Source organism: Echinops telfairi, unplaced genomic scaffold, assembly GCF_000313985.2.
Source record: "Echinops telfairi isolate 266 unplaced genomic scaffold, ASM31398v2 ScPeMD7_5868;HRSCAF=6743_1, whole genome shotgun sequence".
Lineage (NCBI taxonomy): Eukaryota > Metazoa > Chordata > Mammalia > Afrosoricida > Tenrecidae > Echinops > Echinops telfairi.
The window spans coordinates 10,715,617-10,728,943 of NW_022109768.1; the positions used below are offsets into that span (position 1 = coordinate 10,715,617).

A 13,327-nucleotide genomic window follows, 5' to 3' on the forward strand; every position below is an offset into this window, starting at 1 on the left:
ATCAGTGTACAGCCCACCGTCAGTGTACAGCCCACTGTCAGTGTACAACCCACCATCAGTGCACAGCCCACTGTCAGTGTACAACCCACTGTCAGTGTACAGCCCACTATCAGTGTACAACCCACCGTCAGTGTACAACCCACCGTCAGTGTATAACCCACCGTCAGTGTACAGCCCACTATCAGTGTACAGCCCACTATCAGTGTACAGCCCACTGTCAGTGTACAACCCACCGTCAGTGTACAACCCACCGTCAGTGTATAACCCACCGTCAGTGTACAGCCCACTATCAGTGTACAGCCCACCATCACGTCTCTTCACACCCTGGCTAGCCAGCACTTGTTTTCCTTTTTTCTGTTGTAATCTGTTATTAATGCTGGGGTGAGATGATATCTTATTTTTGTTTTAATTTGCACCTCTCTGATAAGTAGCTGTGGTGGCATTACTGGGTGGACTATTCACCTCAAAGTTGGTGGTTCAAACCCACCAAGTGCTCCTCGGGAGAAAGAGAAAGCTGTTTGGGTTTCTGGTAATGGCTAATAATCTGGAGCATTTCTTCATATGCTTGTTCAGTGCCTCAATGTCTTCTTCGGCGAAGGGCCTGTTCATGTCCTCTGCCCATTTTATTTTTTATTCCAGTCAGATAATTTGTCTTTTTCTTGGTGAGGCGTTCAAGTTGTCTATATGTTTCAGAGACCAGTCTCCTATCTGCATTGCCAAAAGTTTTCTCCCCCCCCCCCCCGTCAAGATAATGTCATGTCTTGACAAATCAGAGTCCCTATCAGGTTAGGTCACAAGTTGGGGTACTGAGAAGCGTTGGCTAACTCCTTTCTCCTTCCTATTTTTCCAGTCTTTTGGTAACTGGTTATGGGCAATTAAAATTAGATAGCGATCCCTAAACAAAGTTAATAACGACTTTACTAACATCTGCAAGCTCCTCGTGTTTCCTTCCTTTAGTTCCCCTGCTTTTATTGCCTTAGACCAAGCCATTTTACTGTCTCAGACTCTCATTTCCCTTCACCACCAGGTGTTGGGTCTCTTCTTGGTGTGGCTGTAGGGAAGGGTCAGAGGAGCAGCTCTCTGGTTTTGCTCGTTTGTTTCTACGCACCACATACAACTCTGGATTTAACAGATTCCCCAGTCTAGGGCATGCAAATGCTTCCACAGCAGTAACTTGCTTTCTCTGAGGATTTTCATGAAGGCCTCTATGAAATGTGACTCAGGGCAAAGAATCTATGTTGGTTAAAGATGGCATTCTGACGAGATCCGGGGATCCATCCTGGGAGTTTCCAAGAAGTGGGTGAAGTGTGGCCACAGCGTGGAGGGCTCTGACTGCCAAACATGGGAAGCATGGGCACAAGTGGGAGTGAGCACCTGGGTGTTTTCTGAGCAATCGTGACCCTAGGTGAGTAGAAGCAGCCGAGGATCGATGGGAAGGAAGAAATGCTAAAGATATGTGGACAAGCGAGACTTTTGGAGAGTCAGGTGAAGTGGGACACAAGTGTTCACTCACAAAGACCATCCGGAGTGACCCAGACCCACCAGCTTATGACGACAGCTCAGACATAGCCCAGTGGCTGATGCCACCACTACACTGTTTTCCAGTTGTGTGTAACATCTCGCTGACACATGAGTACAGTCTCTTTCAAAGTAAGGGAACGGGAATAAAATGTGAATCAAAAGAACACTTTATCACTCCCTCTCCTTTCCCCTGTAACACTGTTGCAGTCTAATCAGCAATTCTGGCTTGCCCGAAGACAAATCTTCACACTGTCTCCTTCCACTCATGCTGACTCTGATAAGACTTGATGCAGTGTTCCCTGTCTGGAGACACCTTAGAACGGAGTAGTAAGGCAGCAGACACAGTTGCCAAACTAAAAAACAGTTGTGATTTGAAAATTCATCCTTCCTGGAGGAGCATTAGCAGATACTTTCAACCGTGGCTGAGCCTCATTCTCTGAATAGCAGGGGAGATGAAGGAGGTTCACGAATCTCTTTAGTGGACTCTTCTCCAAGTCTATGCATTATTGTCGGAGGTACCTAAACATAATGGGAGAGTCTTGCCCTGAATACAGCACAGTGAGCAGGTTAAGGATATTCACAAATCTGCCCCATGGGAACCCACAAAGCAGTAGCATCTTACCACACAGATAAGGCTGCTGTGGAGAAAGGAACATGACCTAGCTACCATACTGCCGGGGAGGACTGCTGTTGACTATCCGGTAAGAAGCCATACAAATAGCCACATGCTAGGATCTCCAGACTCAGATCAGAAGACTGATGAAATAAGTGGAGATAACCCCTAGATATTGCAAGGCTTGTTAGCTCATGCCAATGCCATTCTCTTTTCCTCTAGCAAAATGTTAAGACGATTAAACAGAATGCCTTTTTTAAAAACAGAATACTTTTTAAACCTAAAAGGCCAACTTTCTAAAGCTGGAGCTTGTTAAATTACTCATTATGTGAGTTTTGGAACAATAGGACTTGCATAAATGTACTCCGGTGATGGAAAAATGCCACAAACTGCCCGTATTATTTAAAATTACAGTAAAGCATGTAAAACACGGGGTTTCTAAGAGGGAAGGAAGAAGGTGGCTTAGTAAGTAAGGGCTTGGCTGCTGAGTGAGTGGTCATGAGTTGGAACTGACTCAATGGCACACTACAAGAGGGAAAAACCAGATACTCAAATAAGGCACAAAGGTTTTATTTGGATTTTCATTAAATTTGGAGGAGAGGCTTCTGGTGTTTTGATTTAAAATGTTGCTATGGAATAGAAAGGAAATGCAGTCGAGTGACTGCCAGGTAGCTAGGACATAGACAAGTCTCCTACATGGAAGTTGCAGATTCTAATTTGCCAAAAAGTCAGTCATGTCTATGTGATACCCTTCAGAGTGAGTGAGTATCAGAAGAGATGGCTCCTTATTCTCTTGAGCATAGATGGCATGGCTAACTAGTGCATAGGCATGAGTAGTCATATGACTGCTTAGTATTCTATGCTGTGACTGCTGAAGATCTATCACAGGATGAGAGTAATGTCAATAGTTTTCAAATCCATCATTAATGAGAGACATCATGCAAAAGGTCAGGGGTTGAGTACACAAAATATTTCATAAGGAGAAAATTAAGATTTTTTTTTCAAAGAGAAAAGCAGGCATTAAAGTTCCATAGCACATGTTATCATTTTAAATTCATTACACATTTTCAGTTTTGCATCATAGCTCTGTCCTAAAGTCCTGTTTTAAGTTCAAATAGAAAACACATGCATTAATGCTATTCTGTAGAAAGAGATCGGCATGCGTTGTTTTCTTGATTATCTGTTGTCTAATCTCCTCAATTTTGCAGTGTATTGCATATAAGGTTGAAAAGCTCTTATTTGTACTATACAGAATCTTTATCATTCCTTTTATAATGAAATGAAACCATTAATTTTCCACCAGAGTTATCTATTAGAAACGGAGAGGTTACAGTTCTACTTAAAAATCCACCATGTCTTCAGTTGACAACACTTGCCAACTGTCATTTTAAGTAATATTTCAGAATGCTACCACTAAGAGTACTCAGAATAGTTGTATTTCCAAGGAAAATGCATAGAAATTTTTTTTTTAAAAAAGACTGAGGATGGCAGACAAATAGAAGTACTTTCTCTGAGTTTCAAATAAACACACTTAATTAAATCCGGCATTATGTAATTTCTTTTTAATCCTAATTCATTTTATTTCTCATAGAAATTTCCCTTCATACCCATGAGAGCCAATGTGGAATATCGAGTGATTCTTGGTGTTAGTTTGCTTTGGTGCTAAATCAAATTGATCCCAATAAATCGGCATCAATTTGATGGCAGTGAGTTGAGTTCCCTCCCTTTCCCAATGGGAATGCCCTAAAGCACTAATTTTGTCTTCAGATCTTTTGATTCCCCAGCTCAGAGGAGGCATCCAGTGGGTCCTCCCCAAATGTGAGCTGATGAGATGAAGGAGACTGAAGAGATATAGGTCCACAGATCCTGTTTTAACGGGCTCCAACACAAGCAGTCCGCGGAGTCAACGCTGGTCTTTTATCATGTGCCCTCCACTATCTGCAAGCGACCCAGATAACGGAGAAAAGCCAAGATGTCCTTTGACCTCAAACAGCAACCCCGACAGTCAAAATAAAATACTTCGCATTTCAAGCGGTACCATGGCTAACTGGCTTCTGAGACGCAGCATTTTGAAAAGGTAGCTGCAATTGAAAGCACATTTGCTTTATGGCTCAGCAGTTTCCACTCTGGGAATTGAATCTCAGAAAAAGCCTGTGACCTTCCCAAGGCTGCTCACCCAACCAGCACAATCCGAGGGGGCAGGTGAATCCAATTCATGGAAGCCCAAGATTTTGAAAAAGCGTTCCTGGATGCTGTTTTGTCAACAGTGACTGTAAATGTAAGCGTAGCGGAGTGGAATTGCTTCATAAGTTCCTAGGACTTTAAATCTTTATAAGACCAGACAGTCTCACCTTTCTTCCATGGAGTGACTGGTGAGTTTGAACCCCACACCTTGTGGGCAGCAACCCAGTGCTTATGTCAGGGCTTCCTGAGCCTTCCAAATGCTACTGTGTTTTCAAGGCAACAGGAGATATCCCTCAATAAGAATACTAAGGGATATTCCAAACACTGGAAAGGGCGGCACTGACTCTCTTACTGTGGACTCAGAGCATAGGTTTAAGTCTGATTATGTCTTACCTTAAACACATTGATAGGCAGATCAATGACCACATAGATAAGGTCTCCAAGGGCAAGGCTGGCTATCAGCGCGTTGGGGCCATTCCTCATGCACTTGTTCTGGTAAATGATCCTGAGCAGAGTTGCATTCCCCACCATTCCCACGATGAAAATAGTACAAGATATCACCGTGGTAATGTATTTGAACACTGAAGTAATTTTAGTCTGCTGTGGGCAGTAGCTGTGCACGGAGCTATTGCTTGGCAGGGCCAAATTAGTTGGTCGATGGGTGGTGACCAGGAGGCTGAGCTCTGTCCCACGAAAAGTGGTGAAATCGTCCACACTGTCACTTAGATTGGTGTTGTATCTCTCAGGATTATCACTGAGCACATAGCCAAACATCACCAGCCAGAAGGTCACCTGAAGGCCAAAGGTTTCCATCCCAATGCAGAGTTGAGCAAATGTCTTTTACGTGCAGTTAGGTTTACAGCTCCCTCTTAAATTTTTTTTTTCTTTTCAAACCTGGAAAAAGAGAGGAGAATAATTTTGGTTATAAAATCCAACATCCAATAAGATCAATTATTAGGTACAGCCTCAATGAAAACACCGGATAGATTAGGTAAACTCCATGCCCGGTGACCCTGGGGCAGAACAACGCCAGAACAGACCAGAGTTCTACTGGGTAGATTCTATTTCTCTATCATCTCATTTCTAATTTGTTAATAAAATAGATAAGCATATATCAGTTTTTCCTTCAAGTATTAGATGAAAAGAATTCCCCCCACACACTTACAATAATCTAAGTTACAAAAACTACACAAGATAAGATATATTTTATTTATTAATGAAGGAGAAAGGCCCTCAATGCTGAGTGGAAAATGTATAGTGTTAAAGCATAGCATAAGATGATAAAAATGCATAGCGAATTTAATATTCGAAAATGTAGGTTGTTTTTCATATGGCAAATAATGAATACAGGATCACAATGCACCATGGGTAATCATTTAATGTGTTTCTGAAGGCTAATTAAAAATTAACAATGACAAAATTGATAGTCAAAAATAGCAGCGGGCTTCAAAAAATTTGTGGACAAATTCTATTATTTTAAAATTCTATTTTACCATGAGCTTTTCGAAATTCCCTTGTACTTAAAGTTACTTTACTGCTCCTAGCAGGAATGTTTAATTTTCTCTTGCTAAGAAGTAATCATCATTATGTTTGTCAAGGTGCGAAACAACATGGACGGAGAGTAATGACCTTACACAGGCTATCATACTATTTGATTTTCCAAAGAGTATTCATCCCCATGGTATATCTCAAACACCCTATATAGCTCCATTCATTACATTTCACCCAGACAAGGACACTCTGAAGTACATAGGCATGCCATTATAACCTTTGGGAAGGAGGCTCAGAAAGGTAAAGTCGCTTCTCAAGGTCATAGGTGGTGGGTGGCAATGCTCTGATGCTATGTCAGGTCAGCCTAACTCCAGAGTCTAAGATCTTAATAATTCATTCATATTCTCTCTTATTCTTGTCTCGTACTAGCACCTACAAAGTTTTATGGAAGTCTCCAGAGTTTAGATGAAGCAATGGATTCAGCAGGGTGGCTAACATTTGAAAGGATCATCTTTTTTTCCTCCCCTAAGACTGGGTTTTCTACTTCTGTAACCAGTTACAGTCTCAGAAACCCACGGGGCGTTGCTATGAGTCAGCACTGACTCGATGGCAGTGAGTTTATTTGTTGTTTGGAAGAAGTCTAGGTTTTTCTACTTTCATCCTTAAAAATATGGTCTTGGGAAAGCAAGGCAAGTTGGTGGTAACAGAATAATCAAAGGTAAATAAAAGCGGTTCTTGCCATTTCAATATTTTGTAAATTTCATTTACCATCATGATTTCATATGAAAGCCGCCATGGATGTGTGTATGTCATGTATATCAAGTCCATAATTTATTTAATTAAAAAAAGTTACAGTGATTTTTCTGAGCCTAGTAACCACCCTGGTGGTATAGTGGTTATGCATTATGGTGCAACCTGCAAGGTCAGCAGTTCAAAACTACCAACTGCTTTGAGGGGGAAAGATAGGGCTTTCTACTCTTGTAAAGAGTTACAGTCTTGGAAACTCACAAGGTCCATTCTACCCAGCTCTAAAGGGTCGCCACAAATCAGAATTGACTCAATGGCCATCGTTATGAGTTGGCATTGACACAATGACACTGAGTCTGTATTTTTGGCTTTATTACATATAAATATAACGTTACATAGGCAACTGGCTCTCTGAGCTTTACAACCCTAAATCGGTAGGCAGGTAGGGGTGACAGTTCACTTTTACTCATGAGTAAACTGAGCCTTAAAGTGTTACTTGGTCAAGGTTGCAACAGCTTCCGTGGACACTAGTTGATGTTGAGTAGATGCCAACTCACATGTCCCAGAGGAGACTGTGCTCCACCCAGCGTCCAATGGCTGCCTTTGCAGAAGCAGACTGCCAGGCCCCTCTGGGGAACCGACAGCTCCAGCCTTTCGCTTACCAGCTGAGCATGTTTACTGTTTGCATTGGCCCAAAGGGGCAGGGTGACTAGACGTGTAGCTTCACTGTATTTACAGCACTTGACTCTGTCTGATTCCATGATTAAATGGTTAATTTTTCAAGCTAGGGCATACCATGTGCCTGCCACTCCTGTCTACATTTCCTAATAACTAGTTGGTCATTTTCCTCAGCTGCGACTTACAATTGGGACTAGCTGACTGAATATTGATAAACCCAAACCTCATTGCCATCTAGTCAATGTCCACTCAGAGCAACTCTTTAGGGCAGGGTTGGATTGCGTCTGTTCCCAAGACTGTAACTCTTTACGGGAGTGGACACCCTTTCTTGTTACTCAGAGGGGCTCGTGGGTTTGAGTTGCAGACCGAAAGGCTAGCCACCCAAGGCATAGCCACTACTCCACCACAGAATGCATACTTTCCATTACAAAGAAGAGTTCAAGACTATTTTGATCCTTCTCTGCAGATCACAGATATGAAAGAATAGACGGACTTGCATCTCATGCTGTGTAATGACCAACACCCCACTTCCTCAGGGTTCCACAATCAGAGCGGAATCACCCATAGCAGTTTCCTCTAAAAAGAGAGAGGGAAGGTTTTTCCAGAAAGGGAGCCCTGGTGAGGTTACGCATTGGGCTGCTAATCCTAAGGTCAGCAGTTTGAAATCACTGAGGGAGAAAGACCAGACTTTCTACTCTGGTAAATGCTGACGGTCTGATTTTGGCCTATATGGTCGCTAACGAGTTGGAATCAACTCAAAGAGGGTGAGTTTGGTTTGTTTTTTGAAGGCAAGATTCAGTTACTTGACCCGACTTTTCTGGCTATCACTCCGATCATCAAAAGTGTTCTATGTATTTTGACCTATGGCAGGATGGTTTGCTTGGTTAGCTGAGTACAGCCAAGCTACGGAGGACCAAGGCTGTGGGTTCTTATCATGACACGAGCCAACCAGTGATACAACCACCTAACTTCTTCCTTTAACAACGATCCGACCATAGCAACAATTTCTGATGACATCCGCTCCAACTTTCTACACAGATGAAGCTGCAAAACGAATGGGTGAAATATAGAAAACAGAACAAAAGCCCTCTCAAGTACATACTCCATCAAGAATGGGGAGTTAGCTTACAGGGACGGGTCTCTCTATCAAGATGTGCTTCCAATCACCAGTCATAATCAATCATAGTTCTTGGGAAGCATCTACTGTTTAGACTGAACAACACGGCCTACAGATTCAGCATTTCTCATATTTTGGGGTGTGGGATGAGGGATGGGTTGTCTAAAAGTTTGCTGGAGTTCAAAACCTATTATTAATAATGAGAATAAAAAACCAGAATGAGGCGGAATCTTTATGCTTATGCTTAAAACATTAAACAACATCTTCGATTCTCTGAAATAAAGCTCACTTGGAATTAGTCAACATGAAATGCGTTCTGAGCAGGGAATTTACTTGCCAGGATTGCCAAGGTGTTTCTAAATTAGCTAACATTTACAACAAAGGAGTGAGAGGGAAAAAGGATGTAAGAGGGGAGAGAGGCCAGGGGCTCGGCAGACACTACAAATAACTACCAACCAGACGCAACTCACTGCCTCGAGTCACTACAGACTCACAGCGACCCCCGAGGGTTTTTAAGACTGTATCTGTCTGCTGGAGTAGAAAGCCGAGTCTGTCTCCTGCGGAGCGGCTGGCGATTTTGAACTGCCCACCATGCGGATCGCAGCCCCCCGCTTAACCACGATACCACCAGGGCTCCACAAATAACTACAGGAGGGGAAAAGACAAGAAAAGTGTTTTGATTGGGGCGGGGGTGGGGTGTAGAAATTACTAGCTGCCCTGGTAGAGGAAGCATAGAAACTTTAATATGTCCCTGGAGCCCCAACTGTACCCGGGGAGGGCCATCCGAGACGTGGCGGCTCACATAGGAACTGCTGCCCTGCTTTTCTGCGCGTGAAAGGCAACAAGTGCCATGGAAAGGAGTGAGCAACTGAACAAAACGTCTAGACCTCGGCTGGCAAGGTGCCCACACTGTTGGCGCTGGGAGTTTTCTAAGACATGTTCCCTACACCGAGTGCGCTCGGCTACCCTGGGCGCATCCCGGGGTGTGGAGAGCTGCCGGGCAGCCGAGTCAAACCCACCACTGGGCTTTGAAGCCGGCGACGCCACCCGCGGGACCTTCCAAAAGTTCCCTGCCCGCCTGGGGCGGACCCAGCAGAACTGTTGGTTTTCCCCTTCTTAAAAGGCAGAATCCCGTGCGCGGAGGCGGCGGTCCCCCAACCCCCCAAACGACCTTGGTGCGTCCTCCTGCCCGGGGAAGCGCCTGCCCGCCTGTGCGCCCGGGCACAGGTGGGTGCCACCTGGGCTCTGGTGGGGCTCCTGAGCGGCAGCACCCAGTTCCGTTCTCCCCTCGCCCCACCCGAGTCCCCGCCACTGCGACCCCAGCCGAGTGACCATCACCGCCACCCCAGCCGAGTCCCAGAGGCAAAGAGCTTCACCAACCGTGGAGCGGGCCGGGCGCAGACGATGCCCGGTGCGCGCTCGGTGCCTGGGCCGGAGACGCCGGGTCGGACCGGAGGGTGACGCGGAGGGTGGCGGATGTCCCCGCGCCGGCGCGGCCCCGGCTGCCCAGCTGCCTCTGCTTTGGAAAACTTCGCTTGCTCGGCTTCTCTGCGGAGGTCTGCGCCTCGCCACCACCGCCAGACCAAAAGGATTGACTGTGTGTGTGTGTGTCTGTGTGTGAGTGCGCGCGCACACACGAGGGCTGGCAAGTAAAAGAAAACTCCAGATGAACACGCCTCCAGGCTGGGCTCCCCTCGGCCTCTCGGAGGAACTCCTGTCCCCTCCTATCCCCTCCAGGACAGCTTTGCAACAGTTGGGCCAGCCTCTATATAGCGTGGAGCGGCCGCCCCCCTACTCAGGCCCGGGGGCAGGAGTCTTAACTATTTCCTCTCTGAAATCCAAGTGGGATGGGGAGTTGGGGGAGAGGTGAAGGGAGAGCAGTTGAACAGAAAGGGTCTGGCTTCAAGAAAACTGTGCACACTAACCTTGATCTCTGGTGGAGCCAGAAGCTCTCTCTCAGCAAGTAGACTGACAAACTAGACAGTCTATTTCTGAATCCAGCATGCTTTGCTTCTGTCTTGTTCCCTTATGCCCAAGTTCCCGGACACGGGACTAGCCCAGGAGGATCTACAAGGGTCCAGTCTGTGGCTCAGTGAAGCTGAGATGCCTCAAGAAAGGAAACCAGCCAGGACAGCATCCTTCATTGGGTGGGTCTCGGTATCTTTAGCATAAGAGTTTCATCCTGGGGCAAGGAGAAGCTCCGAGTGGGAGAAAGCATGGAGGTCTTCCCCGAGGAAGGTCCTGCCAGAGAGTGCCCTGCTGGCGTCCAGCCTGTTGTGGAGATAGGAGATTGGAGGCCTGGTCTCATTATACAACATATTCTCTTGCCTGTTTCTTTCACTGAAGAGATCACCCTGAAAATGTACTCACTGCCATGGAGTTGGACAGTGCAGAACTGTCCCGTGGGTTTCCCAGACTGCAGCTGTTGCCAGGAGTAGAAAGCCCTGTTTTTCTCTGGCACCGCACCTGGTGGTTTCCACCTGGGGACCTTGTGGATCACAGCCCCACATGTACCTCTATGACACCAGGGCTTCTGGTGAAAAACAAGAACAATTGTCCTAGCTGATATGCACGTTCAGCGGGGTTTAGCTGGGTCAGCTCATCTTTGCTCCATCATCAGCCAGCCCTGGAAGAATCCATTACACAGAGTTAGTATTTCCCCACATGGGTCTCCAGCAAGCTGGTCGGCGCTTCCTCATAGTATGGTGGCAGAGTTCCAAAAACCAGTGTTCCAGCAGACAGGATGCAGAAGCTGCCAGTTTCTTATGGTCTTGGCTCAGAAACTGGCAAAGTGTCCCTGCTGACCAAGGCTGTTAGCCAAGGAGCCACAGGGCTTAGCTTGAAGATGAGCAGACATGGACACCACCTGTTAATGGGAAGAAAGTCAAAGAATTTGGGGGCCATTGTGTAAAACCATCAAGGAGATCCAGAGAATACCATTATTGAATGGGCCATCAGTAATCATTTAATTTTATTGAACTAGATATTAGCCTGTGCATTGATCTGGTCTATCTATAGCTCCTTCGTGGGGGGAAGTCAGCTATCCAGGATCACCAATAGCTTGCAAAAGCGGCGCAGTTTGAATTTTACACAAAGCTGGTCTTTGGGTAGATGGGTCGGCAAGTTGACAACATTTTCCAGGGAAAAGTGTATCTATCCTCAGGACTTGGGGTGTGCAATATGTGCTGCGTTTCAGACCTGGTTTACCTGTAACTAGACACATCTGGACACATAGCCTGTACAATGGAACATGCCAGTCTGTTCCACTTTTACTAGATCACACCCATCAGTCCCTATATCCAGTGACAACTCATCTCACAGTAGTGCAAGTCCCCAAACTCTAAAACCAGGCTCATTGCCACTTGGTGGATTCTGACTCAGAGTGGCCCTATAAGACGAAGTAGGATGGCCCTTTGGGGTTCCAAGACTGTAAATCTTTATGGGAGTAGACAACCTTATTTTTCTCCATTGGAGCGGCTGGCGAGTGGCAACCACTGACCTTGTGTTAGCAGCTCAGTGGTAGCTCACTACACCATCAATGCAAATCTAGTTACTAAAAATTCTTACCTGGAAGACATCATGATGAAATCTGTGCCCTTGTAGGAAATGCCTTCAAATACAAGTCTGTTTATGTGAATTTAAAGCTGCCTTTGGGAGAGATTGGGCTGTCTCACTTTAGATGAGAGCAACATCAACGTTTGTTTCTGGAGCTTTAAGTTGTCAACTTCTCTGGGGAAATTGATCTCAGTGGATTCCAACCAGTTTTCAGCCAAGCTAACTGTGCCCACAGTAATATCTTTCCCCAGAGCCATGGTTTTATATACTTGCTTTGTCTCTGTTTTCCCTTCTTTGTGATTTTAATGAACATCAGTTGTATGTATTTGACTAAACTTTCAGCCCGACTTCCAAGGTTTATTTCTTTTCCTAGGAAGGTAGGTTGGATGTAGCTTGGCAGGTCTTCTGGATTCGTGCCTGACTTTCTTGATGGCACGAGCCTTCTGGCTCAAGTAGCTCAGTAAGTGGAGTGTTCCTGTAAGGACAGTTACATCGACTTCTTTCACCATTAGATGATCATTATTGATTTCCTAAAAAAAATAATTGCCCAAGATTAAGATGTATGCAAGCTAGCACTTAAAAACCAACTTTTTATGGGTCCTTGGGGGCAAGTGTTCTTTGAAATTTACATTTTTGGGTTAGAATTTGCAAATCAGTTCCATTAAATGCTATCACCCAAGCACGTGGAAATACAGCAGAAGTTCAGAGCATCAGTGTTTGCTAGGGATTGTTGGGACTCCCTGGGGAAAATGGAACATGAAGGGTCAGAGAACCACAAAAATAACAGAGGCTTGGGAAGCTGGGTGTGGTAGGAACTGGGAAATGCACCATACAGACCAGAGCCTGCTTCTACTGCCGCCACACTCGCAGTGCTGTGGCCAAGGTGTTTCGTTTGCAGCCGGTGCCATTGACCCTGAGAAGAAGCAACAAGCTCAGTGAGTGGAAGTCACATTTAAAATGTTAAACAAAACGTTTTGTTTTCAAAAGGAAGTATTCCAAAATGTTAGGTTGTTAATATGCTGCTAAGGATTCTGAAAGGTTTTCTCACACAAACACATTTGTACAGGGCAGTTAACGTCCCCGGGTTCTTTCATCAAAATCTATCCTTGCAGAGAGGCGCACAATGTTTTGTTAACTGCTGGCAGCTCCATTCAAGAGTTGCGCTGTTTCAGCATCATTGATGATGGGACAATTCATGCAAATGTTGATGGGGATTGGTGGTGGTGGTGGTGGGTGATGTGAAGTCAGTGCCAACTCATAAGGACTCTACATACAACAGAGTAAAACACAGCCGGTTCTGCGCCATCCTCACAATTACTATTATGCTTAAGCCCATTGTTGCAGCAATGAATGTCTAGCTGTCTTCATTGAAGGTCTGCCTCTTTCCCCCTGGTCCAAAGGAGGATTGGTACTGTTAATAT

At 45.3% G+C, this 13,327-nt stretch overlaps 1 protein-coding gene across 1 annotated transcript in view; it reads right to left on the minus strand.

Moving 5' to 3' along the window:
- Positions 1-10,059, minus strand: part of EDNRA (endothelin receptor type A) — a 73,627-nt gene extending 63,568 nt beyond the window's left edge. Inside the window, exons 1-2 of the mRNA XM_004708703.3 lie at positions 9,732-10,059; positions 4,712-5,212 (exon numbers count right to left, since the gene is read on the minus strand). Of these exons, the coding sequence (XP_004708760.1) occupies positions 4,712-5,131 (420 nt within the window). The 5' untranslated portion in view covers positions 5,132-5,212; positions 9,732-10,059. The remainder of the gene's footprint in view (positions 1-4,711; positions 5,213-9,731) is intronic.
- Positions 10,060-13,327: the final 3,268 nt, after the last annotated feature.